This window comes from Sminthopsis crassicaudata, chromosome 5 (genome assembly GCF_048593235.1).
Source record: "Sminthopsis crassicaudata isolate SCR6 chromosome 5, ASM4859323v1, whole genome shotgun sequence".
In the NCBI taxonomy this organism is placed as follows: domain Eukaryota; kingdom Metazoa; phylum Chordata; class Mammalia; order Dasyuromorphia; family Dasyuridae; genus Sminthopsis; species Sminthopsis crassicaudata.
In genome coordinates, this window is record NC_133621.1 from 11535534 (window position 1) to 11562403 (window position 26870).

Consider the following 26870-nt stretch of genomic DNA (forward strand, 5'->3'; position numbering starts at 1 on the left):
TCAACTAAAAACTATTTGAATCACTGAACAACTTTAGCAAAATTGCAGGCTGTAAAATATACCCACATAAATCATCAGCATGTCTAAATAATACTAACAAAATCCAGCAGCAAGAGATGAAGAAATTCAATTAAAAATAACTGCAGATGATTTAAAATAATTGGGACTTTATCTGCCAAAACAAAAAAAAATTAAATGAACACAATTACAAAATAGTTTTCACACAAAGACAAATCTAAACAATTGGAGAAATGTTAATTGTGTATACCATGTTTAACATTGGACTACTTGCCATCTAGGGGAGGGGGTGAGGGAAGGGGGGAAATTTTGAACATAAGGTTTTGTAAGAATTAATGTTGAAGTATTATCATGCATATGTTTTGAAAAATAAAAATTTCAATAAAAGATTATTGTTCATGAATAGGCTGAGACAATATAATAAAAATGATAAGTTAATTTACTTATTCACTTACATACTAATCAATGCCAAAGAATATTTTATAGAGCTAGAAAAAAAGAATAAAAAAATTTATCAGGAAAAGCAAAAGGTCAAAAATATCAAGGGAAACAACAATAAAAAGAAAGGTAAAGTTAGTAGTACCAGATCTTAAATTGCAATACAAAGTAGTAGTCATCAAACCAAATTGGTACTGAAGAGGAAGAGGAAGAAGTAGAGTGGTGGATCAATGGAATCAGATTAGATACACAATATATGATAGTAAATGACCATAGTAACATAGTGTTTGATAAATTCAGAGATCTAAGCTTTGAACATTAAGAATTCATTATATGACCAAAAGTGCTGGAAAACTGGTCAGGCAATTTGGCAGAACTAGACATAGAAAACAAGATAAGGTCAAAATAGATAAATGACTTAAACATAAAGAGTGATATCTTTTTTTTAAGGGAATGGGGAGCATAAAATAGCCTACTTTTCAGATCTATGACTAAGGGAAGAATTACAGGAGATGAAATCAATAATTTTGGTTACATGAAATTTAAAATCTTTTGCACAAATAAAATTATTATAACTAAAATTAGAAGGAAAATGAAATGGGTTGAGGGGAGGGGAGAGAGATTACAAGTTTCTCTGAGAAAGGTCTCATTTCTCAATTATATACAAAAATGAGCCAAATTTATAAAAATAAAAAATAATACAAAATGCAAAAATATAAAAATTCCTTGATAAATAAGTGGTCAAAGAATATAAACAGGCAGTTTCCAGAAGAAATCAAAGATATCAACAGTCACATGAAAAATGCTCTAAATCACTACTGATCAGAAAAAAAAAAAAAGCACATTAAAACAATCATGAGATGCCATTTTATACCTCTCAGATTAACAATACAGAAAAGAAAATTTACAAATGTTGGTAAGAATGTGGAAAAATTAAGAAAGGAAAAATGCACTATTGGTAGAGTTGTGAACTAGTCCAACCATTTGGGGGGGGGGAATAGAGGGGGATTTTGAAACTATACCCAAAAGGCTACAAAACTGTGCCTAGTCTTTGACTCAGAATTACCACTCTTGGGTCTCTATTCCAAAGAGATCAAAGAAAAGGACAAAAAAATCCATAAACAAAAATATTTTAGCAGCTCTTCTCATAGTGGCAAAGAATTGGACTTTAAGGAGATGCTCATCGTCAGTTGGGGAATGACTAAACAAGTTGTGGTACATGATTATGATAGAATACTATTGTACCATGAGAAATGATGAGCAGGCTGATTTCAGAAAGACGTATGAAGTCTTTTTTGAACTGAAACAAAGTGGAGTGAGCAGAACCAGAGCAATATTGTGTATAGTAATAGCAACATTGTAATAATGAAAGACAATCAGATCCAGACAGTGATTCAAGACTATTCCAAAGCACCCATGTACAAAATGTTCTCTCCTTCCAAAGAGAGAACTAATGAATCCTGAATTCAGATTAAAATACTTTTTAATTTTTATTTTTTCTTGTTTGTATGTGTGTTTTCTTTTGCAACATGGCTAAATACGTATGACTTCACATGTATAATTAATATCATATTTCTTGACTTCCCAAGAAGTATGAAAGGAGCCAAGGAATAGAGAGAGAATTGGGAACTAATTTTTCTATTAGTTAGAAATTCTAACTAATTTCTATGTAAATTTTTTTAAAAATTTACAGGTAATTGAGAAATGTTTAATAAGTATATATGTGTGTACATGTAGATATTATATATGAATGGATCTTTAAAGTGTGTAAAATTCTATATATTTAATTTCTTTCCATTTAATTTCCCTTTAAACTTTCCAATAAAATAAAATATGAATGGCTTGTTTGTTTCACTTCTCTTTTTCTTGTAGGGAATATTATTTGCCACTCCGGAGTGCTTAACGGGGCCCCTGGATCTCATACGCCTTTGGCTTCATGAATCATCCCGAGTGTATGGAGATAAGCTAATAGACAAAAAAGACTGTGACTTGTTTCAGAGGAAACTGCTGGAGACTGCTCGCCGACATTTTGAGGTAATTGTATCGTTCGTTTCCCTTCCCAGCAGTGTCGGCATGGCAGAGTTGGCAGGGAGCTGGCAGGCTGCGCTTGGCAAGGATCTGCAGCACTTTGCTCTGGGTGTCTCCGGGTATCTGGTGCTATTGCTGCTCTCCTCTCTCTGCAGGTCACAGAAGAGTCCATTTTGCTCCACCAACCCCTCATCTATTGCCACTTCGCCGACGGTGTGGGAGAGCCCCGTTACATGCCGGTGAAGGACTGGGAGTCGCTAAAGACGGTGCTGACCGAGACCCTGCACACCTACAATGAGCTGAATGCTGCCATGCCCTTGGTCTTTTTTGAAGACGCTATGCAGCATGTGTAAGTGGATGGATGCAAGTGGTACCTTCCATTGCGATGAGAAGGACTTAAGGCAAAATGGCCCATGTCGTGGGACAATGACTGAAACAGTCACAGGGGGGTTTTGTCTCCAGCAGAGGAAGCATAGAGGGCACCTGAGCTTTCTTAAAGGATTTGAAGAGGGTGGAGATCTTGTTCTGTTTAAATATAAAGGGGAAAATTGGGAGCAATGGATGACCCGAAGGGACAAATTTCTATGTGACATCAGGAAAAATTCCCTGGTAATTGGGGCTGCTTGACCAATAGGGTTACAGCTCTCCAAAGGTGAACTGGGCTACCTCAGGAGAGTTCTCCATCAGAGAGTTCTCCTTACAGAGGTTGAGTGCCAGTTGCCAGGGATGTAGCCGACCCGGGGGAGCTCAGTGGTGCTCCCTTGAATTCAGGAGGACCCGAGTTCAAATCTGGTCTCAGACACTTAACACTTCCTGGCTGTGTGACCCTGGGCAAGTCACTTAACCCCAGCCTCAGGGAAAAAAAAAAGAAAAAGAAAAAGAAAAGGAAAAAAAAAAAGAATAAGAAAAACAAAAGAATGGGTTTGGCCAAGAGAGTCATTGAAGTCCCTTCTAGCTGTGAGATCCTGTGATTCCATGATTCTCTTTATTTTTCCAAGGGATGACATTTGAGGAAGAATTAGTCAGATCGACTCCCTGGACCATCACATTTCAAGCAGTTGTTGATATAAAACACAAAATGCTTTCCTAATTAGCCATCTCCAAGACTCCCTTACTTAGCTGGGGGCCTGTAATTAGGAACAGAAATTAGCTTCATTTATTTTGTTTGTTTTCAAATGGGTTTCTTGGTAAATCAATTAATTAATTGAATCAATATAACTTTTTCCACTTAGTGGTATTTTTCCAATTACATGTGAAGATGGTTTTCAACATTTACTTTTATAAGATTTTGATTTCCATCTTCTCCCCTCCCCTCTCTAAGACAGCAAGCAGTATAATATAGATTATACATGTACAGATCGTTAAACAGAATCAGCATAATTTCTAGCAAAGTTTTAGCTTTGAATTGTTGGCAAATGATCCAGGATCTGTTTATCTGAACCTTTCACAGGCAGCTAGTGGACAAAGGGGATAGTTTAAGAGTTAGCAGGAGCTACGTTCAAATTCTACCTCCTACATTTACTAATTGTGTGACCTGGTCAGGTCACGGCACCTGTCTTAACCTCATCTGTAAAATGGGGACAGTAATAACATCGACTTTATTGGGTGTCTAGGATCAAATAAAATAGCATATGTGAAGTACTTTGTAAGCCTTAGAGCATCATGAAAATGCTAGTAGTGGTTATTGTGGGTACCATGACATGGTGGAGTGGACGGAGCTAGATTTATGGTTGGTTCCACTCTGAGACTTTCAAACCGTTGGACCAGGGACCAGTCACTTCACTCTCTGAGCCCCAGACAGCCCTCTGAGATGTAAACAGGTTGCAACCAGTGTCAGTGGAGGGAGTTCCCGTCCCCGGGATTTCTATAGAAGCTAAGTCATATGTGGACCCTGGATGAGATAATCATTATTTCACGGATGCCCAATCTCTGTGTGGATACTCCTGCCACTCACACCAAGTGTGGCTAAATCATTGGCTGCTCTCTGAGATTTGCTGGGGCTGAAGAACTCCTCCCACTCTGTTCATCCCCATAATGCGCATCTCCAGGATCCCCTCAGCTGGTCCTCAGACAATAAAGGCAATCAGAGGGCCTCGTTCCAGGAGCCCTTCCAGAGGGGTAGAATATATAACCTTCAAGAACTCGGGCTTCTCTCCAAACCATGACGAGAAATTAAATGGACTTTCATTAATGGTCAATTAACAAAAAATAAAAATAAAAAAGATAAACATTTCCTGGAATCAGGGAACTAATTGTTCTTTCAAGCAGAAGCTCTGCCCTTAGTCTGTGAGGCTGACATTTGTTCTGAGACTCAGCGAACACTCCGGCTCCTGTGGCCAGCAGTGGGCCGGCTGGTGACCGTGGTCTTTATGACCGTCATCATGCTCTTCCTTTCCCCATTTTTAGTTCCATATGTGATGACACCCTGGGTTCAGATTTAGACTCTACCACTAGTCTTAATATATGTGTGTGTGTGTGTGTACATATATATGAGATGTATTGCAACGCCCTGGGTCCCAGTTTCTTAATCTGTGGAATGGAAAGACTGGATTTTCCCTGAAGTCCCCTTCAGAGTTGGGATGCCGCTGGGCTCAGGGCATTTATCTGTAGAAAGGAGAGGATTGAACCATGGCCTTTGAGTTTCCTTCCGGCCCTGACTCTCATCTGTCCATTACACGTAGTCTCAGTAGATCTGCTTGGACAAACTTGCTCCAGATGTCCTAGGTCTTGGGTACAAAGATAATCTGTGACTGCATTGATAGGGGGCCACCAAGGGCTTCGGTGCACATTGAATTCTCAACGACCCATGAAGAAGTACCATCTCTCCCATCGGGGATTGGGGAGCACAGGCTGGCTCAGAGAGCTGGGTACCCCAGAGATGAGGGAAAGGCTGGGGCCTCTTAAGAGCTGGAGCCAGGCCAGGAAAAGCCTCCTGGACTTTGACATCCACACCCAAAAGATCTCAATGAGATTGCATTCAAAATCATTGGGTGGCTCTCCCAAAGTCACTTTGCTCTGAGATCTTAGAACACAAAGCATGTTCACTTTGGGGAAAGAAGATCTAGGAACCAGCTATTAATATTAAAAGGATCCATATTCAAGGATCCAAATTCTAAGACAGGAAAACTGGACACTTGAATGTGAGCACGAGGATACCCACAAGGGTAAATCTGAGCTCAATGCAAGAAACATTTGTTAACACTGGATGCTAAACCCTGAGGGTGCCGATAATAGCAATAGTTCCTCCTCCTGAGGATATTCTCTCACATTTGGTTTTAAATGTTTTCCTAACAAGACATGGGTAGTGCAAGTCTTATTGTGCCCATTCTACAGATGGGAAGGTTGGGAAAGTAACCTGCAAAGGGATAGAATTGGATGCTGTCTGAGACTTGGACTTTTGGGAGACGGTTGATGGATAGGAATGAGTTTTGCTTGATTTTGCATATTTGCTACAAGGGTTTGGTTTGGGTTTTTCTTTTTATCAATTGATTTGGGAAGGAAAACAGATCTTTGATAATTGCAAGAAAAGAAATTTAATTTAAAAAAAACAAAAAGTTAAATAATTTGTCTATGATCACATGATGGTGGGAGAAAGGGAATAAGCACTTATTAAGTGCTTTCTAAGCACTTTATAAATGTTATCCCATTTGATCTGCACAGCAACCTTGAAAATATGACGTTATGATCCCCATTTTACAGTTGAGGAAATTGAGGCAGACTGAGGTGCACAAGGTCACACAGAATTTGAACTCAGTTCTCTGGTACCCCTAGCTGCCTAATAAAATTTCTTATAAGCTTTTAAGGTCTAATTTAAGCTCAGAAATCCTGACTTATTTTTACTGTAGCTACTTAAGTCAGTCCATCTCTCTGAAGCTGAAATTTAAAATATCAAAAAGGAAATATTTAGCCATTTAAATTCTGCTTGGTATGTTCCCTGGGCGGCTTCTTAACATCCCCAGCCATTAGCACGGTGCCGGGCATGTAGGGGGCCCTTAATACGTATTGGGTGCTTCATTGGCTCTGAGTGTCGAGGCCTTCTGTCCATCCCCAGGTGCCGAATCAGCAGAATCTTGCACACGTCTCAGGGCTACTCTCTCCTGATCGGCGTGGGAGGCAGCGGCAAACAGAGCTTGTCTCGGCTGGCGGCGTACATCAGCTCCTTCGAGGTGTTCCAGATCACGCTGAGGAAAGACTATGGGCTCCAGGACCTCAAGGTGAGAACGGAGCTTCTGCCTCTTCTCCCAGAAGAGCCAAGGTGATGGAGCTCCAAGTCATGCTCGCTCCTCTCCACGCTGAGTGTTAGAGCAGAGGTTTTGGTTCCGCTCCTAAATAGCGATGGTAGTCAAGCGGCTTAGCTTCTCAATCTTAGTTTCCTTACCTCTAAAACGGGGATAATAATATCTTGTGGTCTCAAACTCACCAGATAGTTGCCAGGCGCAAATGAGATTATAAATGTAAAGCCCTTCGAGAACCTTAAAGTGCCATGCCATTGTTTGTTGTTGTTTGAGCTTTGTTTATTGTTCCTTGCTGCTGTTATCTGGGGATGGAGTTCCCATCCGAGACATAAGCTAACTGTGTGATGTTGAACCAGTCACTTAACCTCTTAGCGTTCTGGAACAGGGACAGCCAGGTGACAGAGTGGATAGAGGACTGGCCCTGGAATCAAGGAGACCCGAGTTCAAATTCAGCCTTAGACACTTGGCACTAATAGCTGTGTGACCTTGAGCGAGTCATTTAACTCCAATGGCCTTGGGGGAAAAAAGACTCTATGCTTCAGAGAAAGTACAGACTTTCATTATTGCCGATGGAAATTTCCATATCTGAAAATCATCTGTACCAGTGTATTCACAAGTCCAGGCCTTCCCCATTAATATCATTGTTCTCATGAATATTCTTGTCATTATTATGATTATTTTTGTTGTTACTGTTATCATCATCCTTGTGGTTGCTATCATCACCCCATCACTGTCAGCAGCAGCATTACTATCATTAGGCTATTGCAGCTATAATTATTATTGTTATACATTATATGTTATATTATAATTAATATCATATTAGACTATATTAGACTATAAAAGTGCTTATAGTTTTTATTTGGCTGCTTTTTCTGTTATCTTTCAACCAAGGTCAACCTTTGCCCCACTTGTTCAACTTGAATATTTTTTCTATGTATTTGCTTCCATGAAAACCCTTTATTATTTTAATTTTTTAATGTGATCTAGTAGAGATAGAGCTGATATAAGCAATTTTTTTTCTAAAAATCACTTCCCATTTGTATTTCCTTTGAAGCAGAAATTATTCTATATTTCAATTACTTTTGGGGGGATATAAACACATAGAGTGGGGATACAAACTTGAGCTTCAGAAATCAAGCTGTTTGACCATGATCACACAGGGCTGACTCAAACATAGTCTTCCCAACTCTGATCTAACATTCAACGTTGAAAGGAGTGAGCATTTTGCAAGAAGTCTTAGAAGATCTAGCACTGAGCTGATCAGCACTGAGGACAGCGTTCCTCTAGGGGATTTCCTTGTTCTGAGGCCTCTGTCCATTCATGCACAAGGGATTAACCAATAGGTCCTGTCCCCATCATCACTTCATTATATCATAAATAGTTAAGTGTTTGAGCTGGAGATTTTTTTCCTTTCCAGTGGGTCACTAAGAGATGAGGAACCCCTCACTGACACACTTCCCCCATCCCACCCCAAGACTTGATAGAGAAGTTCTAAGTGACTCAACTTGAGATTCAGAGTTAGGAGGAGAACCCAGTTATCCCTCCCTCCATAACCAACGCTCTGGCTAATGCACGTGATGCTGCTTCGACTTAAGAGAAGCATGTGTATTAGAAGGGGAGCTCAAAATAATCATAATTGTTATTACTATTATAGTTAGAATTTCTATGATGTTTTAAGATTGGCAAAATGCTTTATATGGACTATTTCATTTGATTCTCACAACTACCCTGCAGAGCAGGTGCTGTTGTTTTCTCCGTATAAAACATGGAGTAAACTAAGGCAGACAGAAGTTGGGTAGCATGCTCAGGGTCACAGCTAGTAACTATCTGAGGCAAGATTTGAATTCAAGTTCAGTATGCTCACTACTACATACATCACTGCTTTCTCTTTAATGGAAATTTGGAATTTGGAAAATGGAAAAATGGAATTTGGAAAATTGGAAAAATGGAAAAATTAATGGAAAAATAGAAAAAAAAACGAGAAAAATAACAAAAACAATAATGAAGCTTTAAAGTTTGCACCATGCTTTATGAACCTTCTCTCATTTGATCCTCTTAACTACCCATGAGGAAAGCGTTATTGTTTTTGTTGCTATGTGTCATATCTTACGGATAAAGATCCCGAGGTCCCGAGAGGTAGCGACTTGGCCAGAGGGTCATCCCCATGGCCATGCTGGCTCCCCTCCTCCCCAGTGTCAGCCTCACTTTTTAACCACTGTGACTGATGGCCCCCTTCCCTTCCAGGTAGATCTGGCCAACTTGTACATCAAGGCGGGAGCCAAGAACATGCCCGTGGTGTTTCTGCTGACAGATGCCCAGGTTCTGGACGAACGCTTCCTCGTGCTGATTAATGACTTGTTGGCATCAGGTGATTAAACCAGCACGTCCCCAGAAAGATCTTCCCTGATGACAAATGATCTGTGGTGCTGTGAACTTTAAGGAGAGATCATTTGTCTTTGCTGTGCTCCCTGGGGGTGGTCCTTGGGGAGAACCCTACAGATTCAGCCAACTTGGGGTGTGTTGATTTTTCAAATGGCTTAAAGATGCCGTGCCTCGGGGAGAGCCTTAGTGAGGTCAGTAGTGTTCCAGATGGGCCAGTCGGACGTCAGCGGCAGGGCTGTCTTCCCCTGAAGTTTTTATACATCCTCTAAAGTAAAAGGGCGTTTTAAGTTCCCAAGCATCCACCGCCATACTCAGAGAATCTCGGTTGTGGAACAGGAGGTTGAGTTCATGGTGCAATGGGAAGATTTGGGGTTGGAACATCCTGTCTCTGTTTCTTGCCACCAGGAGGGTTTTGAGAAAGTCACTTCCCCTTTTCTGGGTCTCAGTTTCCTCATTTAAAAGCTGGATATTGGGTAGGCCTCTGAGGTCTTTTCCATCTCTAACTTATGGTTCCATTACCCTTTGGCTCACTCATGTTCATCTGTTGTTAAACTTGGGATGGCCTCTTGCTGATTTTTTATTCTCTTGGGGCCAGGAGAAATCCCAGATCTCTTCAGTGATGAGGACGTGGACAAGATAATTTCTGGAATCCATCATGAGGTCCGAGGCCTGGGCATCTTGGACACGAGAGAAAATTGTTGGAAGTTCTTTCTGGCCAGAGTGCGGCGGCAGCTCAAAGTAAGGATTCGCTGCTCTCTGAGTTAAGATGCCATTGTGGGGGCCGGCGGAGGGATGGGGAGGGAGATCTTGTTTCAGGGTTGGGAATGTGGGCTTAGAGTTCAGCTGTTCATGATGAAAGAGGCCTTGAGTTTCCCAGGGAGGGTCTGCGGCGGGTCATTCTTCCCCTCTGTGTGTTCTGAGACATCCGATAACCTTGGTGGGCTCACAAGCCTGAGGTCAGAGTACAGGACTCGTTGCCAGCCTGGGAGGCTCCTTCAGGATGAGAACATGCGCCAAAATGTAAACTATTTAAACAGGAAGAGGACAAAGCTAGCATTTTGCATTAATGTTTTAGGGAGACCTGTAAGGGACTAGATTGCCATCATCCTAGTTTGAAACCAAAATGGAGGCACCAGAAGAATTCACCAGTGAGAGGATAGAGAGCTTGTCCAGGGTGAGGGGTCCTCCAGGGGAAGAGACCCACGTGTCAGGGGATCAAAGTTGGCCAACCAGGCCTCTCCCCAAGGACTTAGAGTGAACTGACCCCGTTGTTCCGGACTCCTCAGAAGAGCCTCTGAATTTCCAGTTTGAAGAGATGTTGTTAACTCTCCGGCTCCATGTCTGTCCCAAAGACATCCTCACGACAATATTTCTGATCACGGTCCTTCAGTCTTGTTTAAAAACTTGTGAAGATGGAAACCCATCAACTCTCTAGACAGCCCAATCCACTTTAGGAGAGCCCTAATTATTAGGAAAATTTCCTCTCAGCATTCTGCCTCAGTTTACTTCTTTGCAACTTCCAAGCTGAACAAGCCTATTCCCTCTTTCATGGTTCAGATGCTAAAAGACCACTCCCAGATGCACCCGAGTCTTTTCTAGTCCTATCACCCAAACTCCTTAGCCAATCCTTACATGATGTAGACTTGAGGCCCTCAGCCATCCTCGTTTCTCTTCTCTGGGTACTCTTTAATTTATCACTGTCCTTCGTAGCCTGTGCCGATAAATATTTCACTATCCCCAGGGACATGGAGAGAAATGAGCTAAATGGTGGAAGAGTTGGGTGGCTTTGGGCAGAATTCAGAACCATGGCTAGGGGCTGGAGGCATGAATGTTTCCCAACACTTGGAGCTGTGCCCTTGGGGCAACAGACTGGAGTGTCTTCAGAGTGGGGGCTTTTCCCATTCTACCATTGTTTATAGAAGCAACTGACCCGCCATGTACTCGAGATAATCACAGATTTTCCTTCTTTCTCCATTGCTATTACTCCCTCACTGTCTCAGCAGGTGAGGGGGTTCCTCTCCTTTGAGACATCCAACTGAAAAGCTCTGACCACTTGCCAGACGTGCTGTAGTGGGGAGGGATTTTAGGATCCCAATTGGACTCGGTGGCTGCCTCGGTTTCTTCCAGTTTGGGATTCTGGGATTGAGACTGCGTGAGCAGACTCCCAAAGCAGTCGTAAATAGCTGCATTATTGTTGGGAGGGAGGTCCCTGGGAGAGAGCTCCAGACACCTGTCTTGGCCCTTGTGTCACTAAACATTTTTGTCGGTGAGCTAAAAGGAGGAGCCGGAATGCCGGCCAGATTTTCCAGATGACACGAGCCTGGGAGAAGTGGATTGGGTTTCAGAGTCAGGATCCACCAAGATGGGGACGCTTTAGGACAGGTCTTGGCAAACTGTGGTCCCCAGGCCAAATCTGGCCAGCCAGCCACCTGCTCTCGGACAGCCCTCCACTTAAGAATGGTTCGATCTGATGATTTAACAGGTGAAACAGTTCTTCGAGCCATTTGTGAATTCTTTTTTTGTTTTCTTAGAGAGTGGGAGGGAATACATGGGACAGAAACAGGTCATGAAGTGGCCCTTACTTGACAGCACTTTGGCCTTGCTGCTTGGTTCTCTCCATCTAGGGGTCTGTTCTGCCTGTTGGTCTCGGCCTCAGATGTTTGAATGACAATAGAGGTGACCACCCTGTGCGATGGATGTGGCCATATTCGGGGTTGAGTGGTGAGCCTGGGGGGCTACTGTGCTTCCAGCCAGGCCGTAGCTTTGCCTCCTCAAGTCCATTGCAGGAGCTGTATTGACAGCTCCCTCCCACCTACAGAGATAAAACCGTGCAGAAAGTGCAGCCAGGAGTGTCCTGTCAGAGCTCCAAGTGCCGTCCTGCCGAGTGCCTTCCACAGAACAATGCTCTGGGTTCCCCTGACTTTCCTACAGAATCTGAGAGGAATAGTTGGACCGTGAAGCCCAAAGACAGGTCTTTGTCTTCAGCCTGGGGGGCAGGCTCTCTCACTTAGCTGGGAACTGACCTGCATCCATCCCTTGTGTCTAAGCGTGGCTCATGGGTCATAGCTTAGAAGCTGGGCGGGATCTCGGGGGCCAGCTCCCTCATTTTTACAGATGAGGAAACTGAGACTCAGAAAAGTGAAATCCCATGGTACCTCCTGCACCAAAGTGCCAGAGGCAACATTTAAACCCAGGTCCTTTGTCTTCAGAGTCAGGGCTTTTTTCCATTCTACCACTATTTGTGTACCCCTGATACCAGAGATAATTATACATTTTCCTTCTTTCCCCCTTGCTACTACTTGGTGTAAACCCCACCTAACTCCCCTTCTGCTTCCTTTCCTTCCAACCCATTGTTTCCTGGCACCTTTCCTCCTTTGCCTGTTCCAAGCTTCTCACTTAAGAGTCAGTCCCCGGGAAGCTCTTCAGGGCAAGGGCTGATGGTGTGTGGATGGATTCCTCGTCCTGAGGCTGCTCCTCTCCCCTCCCCACCACTTTTGCTGTCCCAGCTCCAGGACTGGTCTTATCTGGATGGACTCTTAAGATTGCTTCTTCCCGTTTGCTCAGCCTATCCCAACTTCCCCCTTCCCCTTCTTCCTCTTCTCCTTGGGTTCTGGTTCTAACCCAACTTGGTCCAAAGCCAGGAAGGAGGAATGCCAGTCCAGTTAGCATGTGTCCAAAGATGCCAAAAGCCAGCAGCAGCAAAGAGCCCCATTCTCTGAGAGCAAAGGAGAGAGACAGAGAGGAGGGGGTCTTTCCACGCTCCATTTCCATTCTTACCAAGTTCTTAAAAAAACTCATAAAATCCAAGTAAAGGCTGGGTGTGTCTAATTCAAGAACAGGAGAAAGAAAGCGCAGAATCTGTTCCAAGCTGGGCTAGATTGGAGAGAGATTTGGGTGGAAGAAATGGAGAACAGGTTTGTGGTGATGGAGAGGGAATCTGGCGGTGTAATCTTCTCAATTCAATAAGTCAACAAGCATTTATTGTTTATTTTTTTTTCCCTGAGGCTGGGGCTAAGTGACTTGCCCAGGGTCACACAGCTAGGAAGTGTTAAGTGTCTGAGTTCAGATTTGAACTTGGGTCCTCCTGACTTCAGGGCTGGTGCTCTATCTACTGCGCCACCTAGCTGCCCCGTCAACAAGCATTTATTAAGAACAGACTATGTTCTAGACTGTGCTAAGCCCTGGGGCTACAGAGAGAGGCAAAAGACCTCACAGAGCTCACTTTCTGACACTGAAGACAGTGCATAGCTGGAAAAGCCGTGGGGAGAAGGTGCCCCCATTGGGGCTTGGTGGGGAAACTGAGAATGAAGGCTGGCTTGTTTAGACCCTTCCTCAAAGTGGAAGTCGTGGGAGAAATTCACCAGTGGAAGAAGGGAGGCTCGGGAGTGGAGAGAAAAAGCAGTTAAGGAGAGGGAAGTGTGGCTGATCTGGCCCGCAGGCTTATGGAAGCACAGGGGGAGGAGGCTGAGCATAGACTCTCCTAGGACTGAAACGGGCCTCTCATAAGTGTAACAGCAGGAGGCCCAAGCAGGACCAGGAGGCTTTTGCAGGCTAAATTAGGAACAATTTATAATATATTTTCAGGGAAATATGTCATGAATTACTAACAGTTTGGCTTATGAGAACTTCAAGACTAAAAAACTCCCTTCTTGAAATGTGCAGATTGCCTTCCTAGAATTGACCAATTGCATCAAGGAATTCTTGGCGTTCCATTTTTTTTTTCCTTTTTGGATGCATTTTGTCGAGCTATCTACACATGAACAGCCAAGTGGATGAAAAACTAGTATATATTTAAATATATACTATTATATATATATATAATATATATATTTAAATATATATAATATATTTATAAATAAATATATACGAAGGTGGATATATAACCTATTGGACTCATCCATCTGTACATGTATTTACAGATATAGAAGTGAGTTGACAGAATGGCCTGGAAATTAACAGAAAGCAGAGAGGGGCTAGATTGCCTTTGGGAAATTATTTTGAACATTCTCTAACCTAGCTCTCATACCAAAACCTGATTTTTAAAAACATCAGTATTTTTCCAATAAAGCTGTATGGCTACAGATCACATATTGTAATATTATGGCTACAGATCACACACTGTAATGCCATCATTTCCAAAGATCCACGATTGCAAGTCACCGGAAGGGCAGTGGAGAAATGCAGGGCACGTGCAAACAGACTGTGTCCCATTGCCACAAGATAATGTAAGAAACGACATAAAGGAGGTCATCAGACAGGTCTGACCGGAAGAAAATGTGGAACTGTCACGGAGTAAGAGCAAGCGAGGATGGATGGGCGCTGTGCCCATCACCACCCATGTCATGTTGAGACCCCGAGACGAGCACACTAGGGGGACCCTCCCCTCCAACCGCTCCCCGTGGAGGATTCACAGGAGGACGTGGATGGGAGTTGCATAATATAAAAAGGCAAAAATGGTTGGAGGGAGCATGAGACTGCAGAAGGGCGAGGCATTTTGTGTTGAGAATCTCTTAAGGAAAACCCTGGAACCATCATGGAGATTTTCTTGGGATGTCGAGAAGAGGGCACCTTAGTGCCAATCCTGGCCCCATCAGAGCTCCGTTTGGGGCAACAATACGTTATCGTCGAGCAGACAAAGAAAGGAGAAAACAATTTGACTGGAAAATTAGCGACAAACCCAGACTAGAGAAGTCTCCCCACTCACAGACCTGGCAACCTCCTTCAAAATGCCCTTTTGTGCCCAGAAACCCTTGGAGTGAATGCTGGCAAGGTAAGGTCACATGAATTAGCAGCATCAGAGTATCAACTTCTGTATTTGTGCACCCAAATTGGCTGTGATTTTCAAATAAGGATAAAGTCCTTGGAAATGGAAGTCTAATTTTTCTTCTCTCTGACCTTCTCTTCTATCCCTATAATCCCCATGAATCCATTACTGCCTAAAAGGGTCAGCAATTTGCCCTTTCCTCTCCTTTCCCCCAGCCAGCCACCTTGACGGGTACCGTAGGTCCCTTTGTATTTAAATTCACAGTTCTGGAAACAATAACGGGAGACATTGATTCCCATATGAGGAGAGACACTCCTTTCCCCTTCAAGGAGTCATTATGATTGCCATCACCCTAGTTCAGGCCCTGATCATCTCTTGACTAGACTATGGTAATATCCTCCTAATTGGGCTCCCTGCCTCGGGTCTCTTCCCACTCTAATCCATCCACTGCACAGCTACCAAATGGATGTGTCACTCAGAAAGCATCTCTAAGAAAAAATAGAGTCCTCTGTCTGACCTTTAAAGTCCTTGCCATCTGTCCACCCCACTCTTCCCATACTATTTCTCATCCGTTCAAACTATTCTCTTCCATTTTCCCGTACACAACGTTCCTCCTCTTACACTGGCGAACCCCATGTCTAGAACACCGGCTCTCCTCCTTTCTGGCGCTTGGGATTCCCAGAGCTGTTCGAGGCTCAGCTCACGTGTTTTTTTTCCTTGTTTAGGGACAGGTTGGACCAGATTGATAAGTCTGAAAGAGTCTTTCAGCTCTGAGATTCTGGACAAATCTCTGAACCTCAGTTTTCTCATCTGTAAAATTGGGATAAGGACTTTACTTCCCTCTGGTTTGGTTGTTGTAGTGTTTGGAATGGTAATGGATGCCGGATAAAATTTATAAGCAGGAAGAGAGGGATTCGAATCCTGGCTGGCACAAATAGGCTGGCAAGTCACTTAATTTGTCAGTGCCCGAGCAAAGCCCTAAATGAGCAGCTTTGGTGGAGGAAGTTCCTATACTGGGAGGTGACCCATGAAGTCACGGTACATGAGGCACTTTGTAACTTGCCGGGCACTTGTGAGCGTCAGCTCCCGCCCTCCTCAGTCACGGGCTCAGATAGAGCTTGCCTCCCTGATCCATGAAAAAAAAATTTCTTTCGAAGGCCATGCTTTTTGAGGAGGGCCCATCTAGCAAAGAGTCTGAGACTTGGAGCCTTCTTTCCATCTCCTTTAAGCTGGGATCCATGGCAAGCAGACTGGCTGACAAGGAACAGTAAGCCCACCTGCCAGGTCAAGCGAAATTCTGCAGAGTTCCCACGCCATTAACCATGCTCACGGCTGCTCAGCGGTCCCCAGTGGGAATGCAGGGACAGTGAGAAGCTGGCTGCATGTAAGAAGTGACCCACAAACCCCATGGCACAGCTCCCATTACAGGATGATCTGGATGGTCTGTCTTTGGCTCCCATTCAGGGCTGATGGATGGGCACCAAACACCACATGCCCATGTGTTTCTCCTTGCAGAATGATGGTTTCCCTTGTAATTTCTCTCTTCCAATCTGCCTTGACTTCAATCCTGGCTGATTGTCACAGGGCCCAGAAAGTTTATTTTTCTTAAGCAAGAGTGGGCAGTTCTGCTTCCTCTAAGATTGCTAACCTGGGCCGCCGGACTCCTTGGGAACCTTAACTATGTCACTGCTATTGCAAAGTAGCGATCGCAGAATTTGGTTTGCCTTTGAAATCACAAGTTATTTCTTCATGAGGTTACAAGGGAGAAACTTGGCTAGACGTCAGATATGCGTGATGGAGGGAGCTCCTTCTGAGCTTTCAGCCCAATTTGGAAATTTGTGGTGTATAAGAACAGACAGTGACATATCCTTAGCTAAGGAAATTACTGACTTTATTTTAAGGTGATCACCATTAAATAAGGAAAATTAACCCATGAGAATCAGTCCCCATACAAGGAAACCAAAGGAGCCTAGAAGTAACCTCATCAAGCCAACAGTTTGATCTTCTTGCCAAGCTGGGAAATAGCACTCAATGGTAACACTATTTTAGAATATAAACCTTTTTTTTAAATCTTATGGAGGAAGATGGAAGACTGAGTAGGGACCAGATTGACTGAGAAGAGATGGAAGACAAACTGGATTTGAAGAAAGTCTGGTAAGAAACCAACTAAGATCATACAAAAGGTGTTTAAGGAAGAAATTTGGTATTCTAAGTGAAACTTAGATAAACAGGATGCACAATAGAAATTCCTTGAAGGGAAAGATTTTTGGTAATAAACCAATTTTTCCGTCAGTGACAATGAATAAATTTGGTCACAAACATCATAGTCTCCAATGTGCTTCTTGAGGATGTAGAAATGATACTAAAACTTCAAAGATGGGGAAAATCAAATGGACTAAACTAATGGGTAATGATACACAGTGATGTTCTATGCTGGAGACAAAACAATGACAGAGACATTGAAGAATCTGTTTTCATAGTATCAGAAAAAAAGGATGAGACCCAAAACTTGAACCTTCAATGCTACCAGGAAAAAAGTGACCACTGAAAACTGACCAATATTCCAACCATCTCATCTCTACAAAATGTTTCCTCAGAAAAATCTACACACACATCAAGGGCATCCTTGATGAAACTAGAAAAGGAGAATTAACTAGACTTGGAAGTAATGTTCACAGGCAGATTCCATCTTCAAACCATACAATTGGCTGAAAGTTGTAGAGCATATAAGTTCCCAATAGCCTTATTATGTTTTAACTTTAAGAAACAAAAAAACAAAAAACAAAAAAACACCTTTGACTTAGTAGAACAAAACACCGCCCCAAAGTTTCTCCTTCAAGAAAGGTTTCCTATTCATGTGTCAAAAGTATACAAAAAAAAAGTTATAAAACCAGTATCTTTATTCAGTGATTATTTAATATTAAGTGATAAAAGCAATGAAAATAGAAAATCTCTTCTTACCAGTGGTATTTTCCATAGTGATAGAGGATGAACATCAGACACAGAGTTCCTTATAGATGCTGAGTTGTTCCTATTTGCAAATGACACTGTACCAACTGCAGCAAATCCTAGGTTATTATAGAGCCTCCTATATGGAATCTGTAATCATTCAAAGAAGATCAACCCAAATATCCACACGATGATAATCAAGTGGATGACACATGCATATTGTCCAGACATGCAATTAGATGGACGTTCGGTTAATAATCTGAGGATAACAAAAAAGGCAAAAGCCTCCTCAAGAGGTGCAAAATCTAATGACCCACAGACTTGATACATCACTGTGTATAATTTAGGACCATGCTGTGGGAGGTCAGCCTTGAATTGGGAGGAAAAGAGTGAGCTAGATTACCTTTGAACCTTGAGAAATCACAAAGATTTTTTTTTTCCCCTGAGGCTGGGGTTAAGTGACTTGCCCAGGGTCACACAGCTAGAAGTGTTAAGTTTCTGAGATCAAATTTGAACTCGGGTCCTCCTGACTTCAGGGCTGGTGCTTTCTCTACTGCGCCCCCAGTGGCCCCCACATAGAACTTTTAAAGGTCCACATGATTCTCACTGAAATAATCATTTAACACCAATTATTTTTTTCTGTGATTCATAAAAGTTTTAGGCTAGATGCTAGCCTAGATTAGGCTAGATGTACCCTAAAGTCCTCCATAAACCAGGACAAGTAGCAAGATCATAGAGTGAGAGCTGGAAGGCGACCGTAAGACCATCTTGTCCAACTTGCTCACTTTTCATATTTGAAAATGAGGCTCAAAGGTCACTTGCCCAACATCACACCCAGGATTTGAATCCATGTCCTCTGACTCCAAATCCAACCCTCTTCCTTCTACCTCACGTGGCTTTTGATCACACACATATAAATCACCTTCTGTTACATTACCCAGAAAAGTCTAAGTAAAAGGGCTTTCGTTTGGATTATACTATTACTTGTTTTGACTCTTCTGGTTAACTTTGGGGAGAATATTCTAAACTATTGATCTTTTTACCAAGCACTCATGGGACAAGTAGACAAGATGCAAGAGTCCCTGAAGAAAAGAAAATATATGGAGAGAGACTACATGCGAGCTGCAGTCCAGAAAGGGAATGTCTCTGAAGGCCCTTTTGATGAGGGATCTTCGGGATGGACTTGCGCTTGACAGGTAATAGCATCAGTGAAGCAAGTGATAGTCTATCCAAGGAAAGCCTGGATCTAAGAAGATTTAAGAAGAGTGAATATTAAGCAAATAAAGCATTCACATTTGGGAGGGCTTCTCATCAAGGCCCCAAGCCTCATCCAGGCTTGCTTATCTTTGGGCTGCATCTTATTCATGAAGACTCTTGAGAGCCTTTGAGCAGAAATGCACCCAGGTAAGCAGGAAAGAGAGTGTTGTTTCAGTCTAAGAACAAACTCAGCCAACTGGAAAAGAAATGGGATCTTTTTGGCAATTCCTATTTCCATTACCCAATGAAATAGAGTGAGTCCTGTTGGTAAGGCACAAAGAAATACTTAGGATGAGATCACAGCTCAAAGACATCGGAATACAGTCCAGTGCCCAAAGAAAATGAGATTATTACACAGGAGTTGCAGTGCATCCCGTGTGGGCAGGAAGAGAAATTCTAGGGTGTGAATTCCAAAAGCAAATGCCTGGCATCCCCCCGTTTATGGCCATAGGAAGCCCGTACAGACTGATTTGAGGGTTCCTTTTTACATATGAATATTTGCTTTTAAGAAAGAATGTAGTTCTGTTTACATGTCTTCTTTAAAAAAAAATCTTTACCTTTCATTATTTTTCTTTCCTTTTACTTTCCCTTTTCATGATCCTTGGAACCTTCAGACCTATTGTTTGGGAAGGACTTTCTAGTTGGAAGTGTCCATGGTGATTCTTTATATAAGTGAAGGAAAAGCATGTATAGTAAGTGCTTACCCTGTGTCAAGTAGCGTGCTGAGCATCAGGGGTACAAATACTGCAGGAGGCCAGGGAGTTGGAGCTGGGCCAGTCAGTAGAATGGGTCGCGGACGGTCGGCCTCCTTTCTTCACTCAACAGCACGGCCTGGTCCAAGAGCAGTGATTCATGGATTACGTCTCCGGAGGTCCAGTGGCCTGCAGAAAGCAGCAGGATGGATCCCAAGGGGCAGCTGGGGGAATGAGTGGTTGTTGTCCTTCGTTCTCAAAGAGGGCCGAGGTGACATCATCATGTTAGAGTCAGTGTGTCCAGCTGTGGCTGATCAGACCAGTGTGGGCTCAGGATGCTCTGCCACAGGGGACACAAATGGCCCCTATGAGCTTGGGGGGTGGCTCCTCTAACTTTGCCCATCTCAGGTCTATGAGATAAGGCAATTCTGCTTTGCTCAGAGCCAGCAGCTTCTCTGAGGAGGGCCGCCATGCTGGGCGGTCCCGTGCCAGTGTTCCCCCTGTCGTATGATCGATTCTAAAGTTCTTGAGAGAGTGTCCTTGGATCTGATTTCTGACCATCTTGTGTGAGTTCTTCATAAAATACTTTTTTTGCACAACGCACTCAGTGCAGCCTCGGAAGAGGAAATGCAACAAAGTGTGGATCAATTCTCCGCTGCTGGTGCTAATTTTGGCCCAACATTTAACACCACGGAAACACAGGGCCTCCTTCAGCCAGCCAGCCATACCACCAGCATCAGTGTCAGTAAGCGGTGAGGTTCCGAATGTTGTGGATCATTCTCTCACCTTGGCAGGAGACTTTCCAGACACGTCCACACTGGCAATGAGATTGACACATTCATGGCCAGAGCTGGTTCAGGGTTTGAGAGGCTCCAAAGGAAAGTGAGGGAGAGGATTAGATTGACCCCCAACTGAAGGTCCACAGGACCATTGTGCCAACCTCATGGTTGTGTGCCTGGGAAAACTGTTCAGGGCACCGGCACCAGGCCAGGAAGCTGGATCGCTCCCCTTCGAATCGTCTTAGGAAGATTCTGAAGATCCCCTGGCAGGATGGGGTAGCAGATGCTGGTCCTTTCTTGGACCAAACTGCCAAGCGTTCAAACTGCAGAGGGCACAGCTCTGTCGGGCTGTTCCGGTGCCAGAATTATTTTGTGGTGAATAATTAGATGGATGTAAAGCAATGTAGAGCGATGATTCCAACGTTGGCAGCTAGAAGAAATGCTCAGAGATAGTAAGCTGCTTGAAGACAGGCTTTTTAAAATGTTTGTCTCAGTATCTTAGTGTCTTGCATGCAGACAGTATTTAATACATGTTTACTGAATGGATGAATGAATGAATGTGATCCTGAACCTCATTTTTCTCTATTAATAGAGAGGAGCTAGGGGGGCAGCTAGGTGGCGCAGTGGATAGAGCACCAGCCCTGAATTCAGGAGACCCGAGTTCAAATCTGAACTCAGACACTTAACACTTCCTAGCTGTGTGACCCTGCTCAAGTCACTTAACCCCAACCTCAAAAAAAAAAAATAGAGAGGAGCTGGGGTACAGGTCATGTCAAAGGCCAGGTCCCTCCCCATTCCCCATGTTCCAGAGTGATGTGGGGAAGCCCTCCACCCCCAAGAAAAAATAGATGACAAGTGAGGGAAAAAATTGACATAATCGAGAAGTTGGAATTGACTGTGAGACGCTTCGTTGACTTCAAACCAGAATGAAGTTTCTCCCTTGCCATCCCCTCCTCTCCCCAAGCACCGTCCTGCAGACACCCCCTGATGGCCTGGTGACAGAGCTGTCTGTGCCCCGTGCTCGTTCTCGGCCTGTGCTCCTTTTGTTACGGGGGAAGTATCTCGGTCACAGCATGAGGATTTTTATCTGAGAGTCCAGGGCTCAAGCCCACGACCAGGTGGAAGCCTCTGCTTGAGGCACGGTGGTACGGAGCAGAGTTGGAGGATCTAGCTCCCAATACCCGCCTCGCTCTGCTGCTTCCTCTCCTCTTGACTTTGAAGAAAGCCTTTGATTTCTCCGAGGCTCCATCTCTAAAACAATGAGGGAGGAAGGATTGAATACGCTCCTTCCTCTTCTAGCTCCGAGTCTCTGATCCTCCAATGGCTGGGGACCCAAGGCTCTGCCGTACAAAATGTCACTTCTGCTAGAGCTGCCCATCCCTGCCAGATGTTAGTCATTCTGGGAGGAGCGGGCCCATCCCGCCACGTTCCACTACAGCTGCCCCTGCTTTCCTTCTTTCCCTTCCCACGCTTCCTGATAAGATGAAGTTTGGGGGGATGGAGATGGAGGAAGCTCTAACTCTCCAGAGATTCAGACCCTAAGACCCATGCGGCATCCTCCCACACTTTTACTCCTCCTCCCAGACCTCTCGCTCCTGACATCACTCATCCAGCCAGACACAATTCTTTATGCTCTGCAAGTTCTAGAGCTATTCTAGCCTATGATAGAGGCACTTAAGGGTCAACTTCCTTACGTGTCAACCCCATTGATCCCCACCATCGACGAATTCACTTTCCTAGGCCAGATGATAATGAATAACTCTGGGCAGCTGGGCAAAAGCTCCCTCTTCCTCACTGTATGTCTCCCTTGTTGTTAAGTCCTTAACCTTCATATTTCCGTCAAACCCAACAAAGAGCCAGGTGACAGTTGAAAGTGATGATCCAAACAATCCGGTTCCCAAAGTCACCTTTTTCTTGATGTGTTTGGGTTGAGAACCAAGGATTTTAGGTGGAAGTTCTATAAGATTCTCATTAGTGAAATGCAGGAGACTTGGACTCAAAGGCCTGTAGCATTGAGAAAGCTGTAATGTAGCGTTAAGGATACTGATCTGGGGACCTGAGTTCAAAGTTCAACCCTCCCACAAACTTCCTGGCTGACCACGGACTCTACCTATATCAGCAGGTGGATCGTCTTTGTTTCATACATTAGAGCCAGAAGGGGCCTTGGAAGCCAAACCCCCTCGTTTCACAGATTCGGAGACAGATTCGGAGAAAGGCGGTTACTTTCTCTCCATCACTGGCTCCAAGTCCAGTGACTAAGAATGTGAGTCATGGGACCCAAGGTGCAGTCCCCCCTGTTCGTTAACTGGGTGACCCCGGGCAAGGTTTTTTGTGCCTCAGTTTCCTCGTCTTTAAGACTGAGGCTTTGAACCACCAACAGCAACAACACTGATAATGAGCAAAGCTGAAGAAGTAGTACAAGCTTCGAGACATCCAGCAGCCCCTAGAGCTCAGATCCTGGTTTCATGACCACAGACAGGTCTCCCATGTTATCAGGACTTTGGGGATCTTTGCAGCTTCAATTTGGAGGCAGCTCTGCCGGTCACATCATTCTTCTAGATAATGAGGAGAGTCCCTGAGCCAGAAGACACAGCGAAGGAGACAGGAGTCATTCCATAACTGCTGCCGTGCCAGCTTCATTTAGCGGGGACTCGGCGTGGACAACTGAAGGATATCTGGCTCTTTAAAAAATCTAAACATAAATAATAGCAACAGGCTACTTCGGGGAGCTCTTAGCATTCAAGCCTCTGTTAGCTTGGGAGCTTGGAGGGATTCCTCCAGTAAACATGTGAGGTGCTGATTGGTCCCTGGGGGAGTTACCATAGCATCTTCTGTGGCTTCCTTGGAGTCCTTGGCTTCCTGGGGGAAGGGCTTGCACTCTGAGCACACAACTGAGCTCAGGAGGTGGCACAAAGTGTGGGATCCCACATGACCCAAGAAGCAGGAAGGATATTCCAGGACTTGGGGGTCGGCCTTCTAAACGCGTGGAGGCAAGAGATGGAGTTTGGGAGAATGGTTCGACGTCCAGCCCATCACAGTCACTTAGACTCTGCCCCTGGTCAGACCCTGGGCTCTGCTTTGCCTGGCTCCAGGCCTACTTCCCAGCCATTCCCAAACCTTACTCTACACCATTCTGTCCCCTTCAGGTAGTGTCTTGTATTTGTCTCCCCGATGCCCATCATATAGTAAATGCTGAATAGTATATCAGTAATACTCAGTAAAGCCTTGTGATCCGCAAATAATTGTCTTCCTAATACTTTAAATCAGAAATTATTTTTCTGCATGCAATACATATATTCTATTAGATTCATTCATTATGGGAGCATGTTTTAATCCAAATCCTCATTACTTGAGGAATATACAAAAGAAAAAAAGTACCTTAGGGGAAAAAATGAGGTTCAGGATGACTGGACGGAGTGTGGAAACAGCGCTGGGTCTGGAAGCGAAGGTGATGAGTTCAAACCCCAGGCAGGCCTGCTCTGACTGCCTGTGAGAGTCTGGAGAAGTTGTTTCCCTGTCCTGTTCTGCAAAATAAGAATTGCCTGCAAAGCCTGAGCGCCATAAACCAAGGTCCAGTGGAAAGAATACCAATTCTTGAATCAAAAGACCTGAGTTCAAATCACGTCTCTGTTGTCTACTTCCTGTGGGACTGCAGGAAATTCACTAGATTTCCCCAAGTCTCGGTTTCCTCCTCTATAAAATGAGGAGGTTGGACCACACGACTCCTCGGAGTTCTTAGACGTTTAGAGCTATGATCCTATGATCTGATTTAACTCCTACATTTTATACATGGGAAACTTAGAGCCTAGATTTCAGCTAAGTCCAGGACTTCAGGTCAAGGGGGGAAATTCAATACTCTAAGCATAGATGGCATAGTTGTTCTTTTTTAATTAAATGGAATTATAGTGAAATGATGGGTTAATCTCTCCTTCTACCTCTGAGTTTTTGATCGTAGCTTCTGGAGTAGTTTCTTGAGGTTCACCTTGTTGGGTGGGTATTTTCATTTCTCAGCCCTCCTGCTTGTGAACCATATCTAGATGAGAGCCCCTCCTGGAAGTGTGTAAAAGAGAGGAGAGGGGGGAGCAAAGGACCAGTATTTTAAGAAAAACTTACTGTTGCTCATATGTCAAGTAATCAACAAACATTTATTAATTGCATCCAGTGGGAGAAGTATCTTGCTAAGCCGTGGGAATACAAAGAAAAAACAAACAAAAAATTAGTTCTTACCCTCGTGGAGCTTCCATCCTAATGGGAGGAATAACAAATATGTATAAATGGGTCCAGTCAAGATACATCCAGAGTAGATGGAAAGGTAACTTCAGAGCAGAAGCCACAGATGAACAGAACGGTCGGGGTTCTATGAAAAAGACCCATTTCTAGGTAAGGGCATGTGTTGTTCCCATGAGTCCATTAGGGAAGATCATTTTCATTGGATAAAGGGACACTTCATCAGGTGAACGCTTAGGGAGCTTATTGCCTTGACCCAGCCCTTCTTCCCTTCCATTATCTGAATAGAAAGCTCAGTATTTGCCCCTTGTTTTTTTCTCTCACCATCCCCATCTCCCCACAGGTTATTTTGTGCTTCTCTCCTGTCGGTCACACTTTGAGAGTGCGATCTCGCAAGTTCCCAGCTTTGGTAAACTGCACGGCTATTGACTGGTTTCATGAGTGGCCACAGGAGGCCCTGCTCTCTGTCAGCAGAAGATTTCTCGAGGAAACCCAAGAAATTGAGGTAAGTTGTGTGAGTTTCTCAGGCATATTTGCAAACACACACACACACACACATACATACGCACACTCACACACACACTCACACACACACACATACACTCACACTCACACACACACTCACTCACACTCACACACATACACTCACACACACACACATACACTCACTCACACTCACACACACACACTCTCACTCACACACATTCTCTCTCACACACACACACATACACTCACAACACTCACACACACATACACACACTCTCACTCACACACACATACACACACACTCTCACTCACACACTCACTCACACACATTCTCTCTCTCACACACACACATACACACACTCTCACTCACACACATTCTCGCTCTCTCACACACACACATACATACACACACACACATACACTCACACACATTCTCGCTCTCTCACACACACTCACACACACACACACACACATACACACACACCCTAAAAGTTCTGGAGATATTGATTTTTTTTTTTAAGCAGCAACCTACCCTACTCCCAAGAAAATGTTCTTCTGATAGTCATGTATTTTTGTAATGTGGTCAGTTACTTCTCAATGAAACAGCAGCCAGTGTCCCGAGGAAATTTGAACAACTGCTCTCCTAGGAGAAAAAGAAAGCACACCCAATATGCATCAGCTGCTAAGGCTGAAGGCAAAAGTCCAGGGTCCTGAATTCCACAGGAATTCTTGTTCCCGGGTCCTTTACAAAAATAAAAATAGCAAAGTGAAGGCTCTCTGTACACTTTCCCCAGGCTTAGGAAGGAGTGTATTCTCCCCTAGGACTAAATTACTTACAAATTGTTTTACAAAAAAAAAAAGAGAGAGAGAGAGAGAGAGAGAGAGAGAGAGAGAAGCCTTTACTCCCCTTCCTAGTATCTGTCTTCTTTGATACTTGATTTTAGGGTGAATTCCTCACTTCCTGTGAGGACATTAAAATTTAAGAAGAAAAAACAAACCAACTTGAGGAAATCCATCGCAAATTCACATTTCAGCAACACTTATAAAGCAATGTCCGGCTGCCAGGGAGTCTCCAACTCGAGATAAGACACTACTCTGCCCTAGGGGAGTTTCAGGTTTAGGTAGAAGAGATGACCTACCCAGAATGCATTTCGTCTCAGTCCAAGACATGGTTTGCAGACAGCAGTTTCACACAGGCCCGTGTAACCCAACAATGCACATTTATTATATGTTTGTTGTATATGTTCAGAGCCTTCCTTACCAGGTGAGGAAGGAATCTGATACATGGGAAGGCATTGGTGGGAATGACGTGAGCCAAGGGAACTCTTCCAGGTGCATTGCAAGGTCCTTGCAGGCAGGGTCTGATTTTGCCTTTCCTTGTATCTTTCCGCATGTATTAGGTGCTTAATAAGTGTTCATTGGTTGAGTGATGACTGATTGGCGCATAGAGAACTGGGGGAGTGGGGAGGTGGAGTAGGAAGAGATGAGTCTGGCATGTGAAGGTTAGAAGGGAAGGGTAAGCCATTAACCTTTGAACCCAGAGGCAACAGGAAGCTACTGGGAGGTCTGAAGAGCAGCACAGGTATGACCAGATGTGTGCATTTGGCACATGAGT

General features: G+C 43.9%; 1 protein-coding gene across 3 annotated transcripts in view; it reads left to right on the forward strand.

Moving 5' to 3' along the window:
* DNAH11 (dynein axonemal heavy chain 11) overlaps positions 1 to 26870 on the forward strand; it is a 276162-nt gene that overhangs the window by 160656 nt on the left and 88636 nt on the right. For all 3 annotated transcript variants that reach the window (XM_074268964.1, XM_074268965.1, XM_074268966.1), the window contains 6 exons: positions 2329 to 2490; positions 2640 to 2833; positions 6536 to 6698; positions 8964 to 9087; positions 9697 to 9839; positions 25113 to 25274. In XM_074268964.1, coding sequence (XP_074125065.1) covers positions 2329 to 2490; positions 2640 to 2833; positions 6536 to 6698; positions 8964 to 9087; positions 9697 to 9839; positions 25113 to 25274 — 948 coding nt within the window. The remainder of the gene's footprint in view (positions 1 to 2328; positions 2491 to 2639; positions 2834 to 6535; positions 6699 to 8963; positions 9088 to 9696; positions 9840 to 25112; positions 25275 to 26870) is intronic.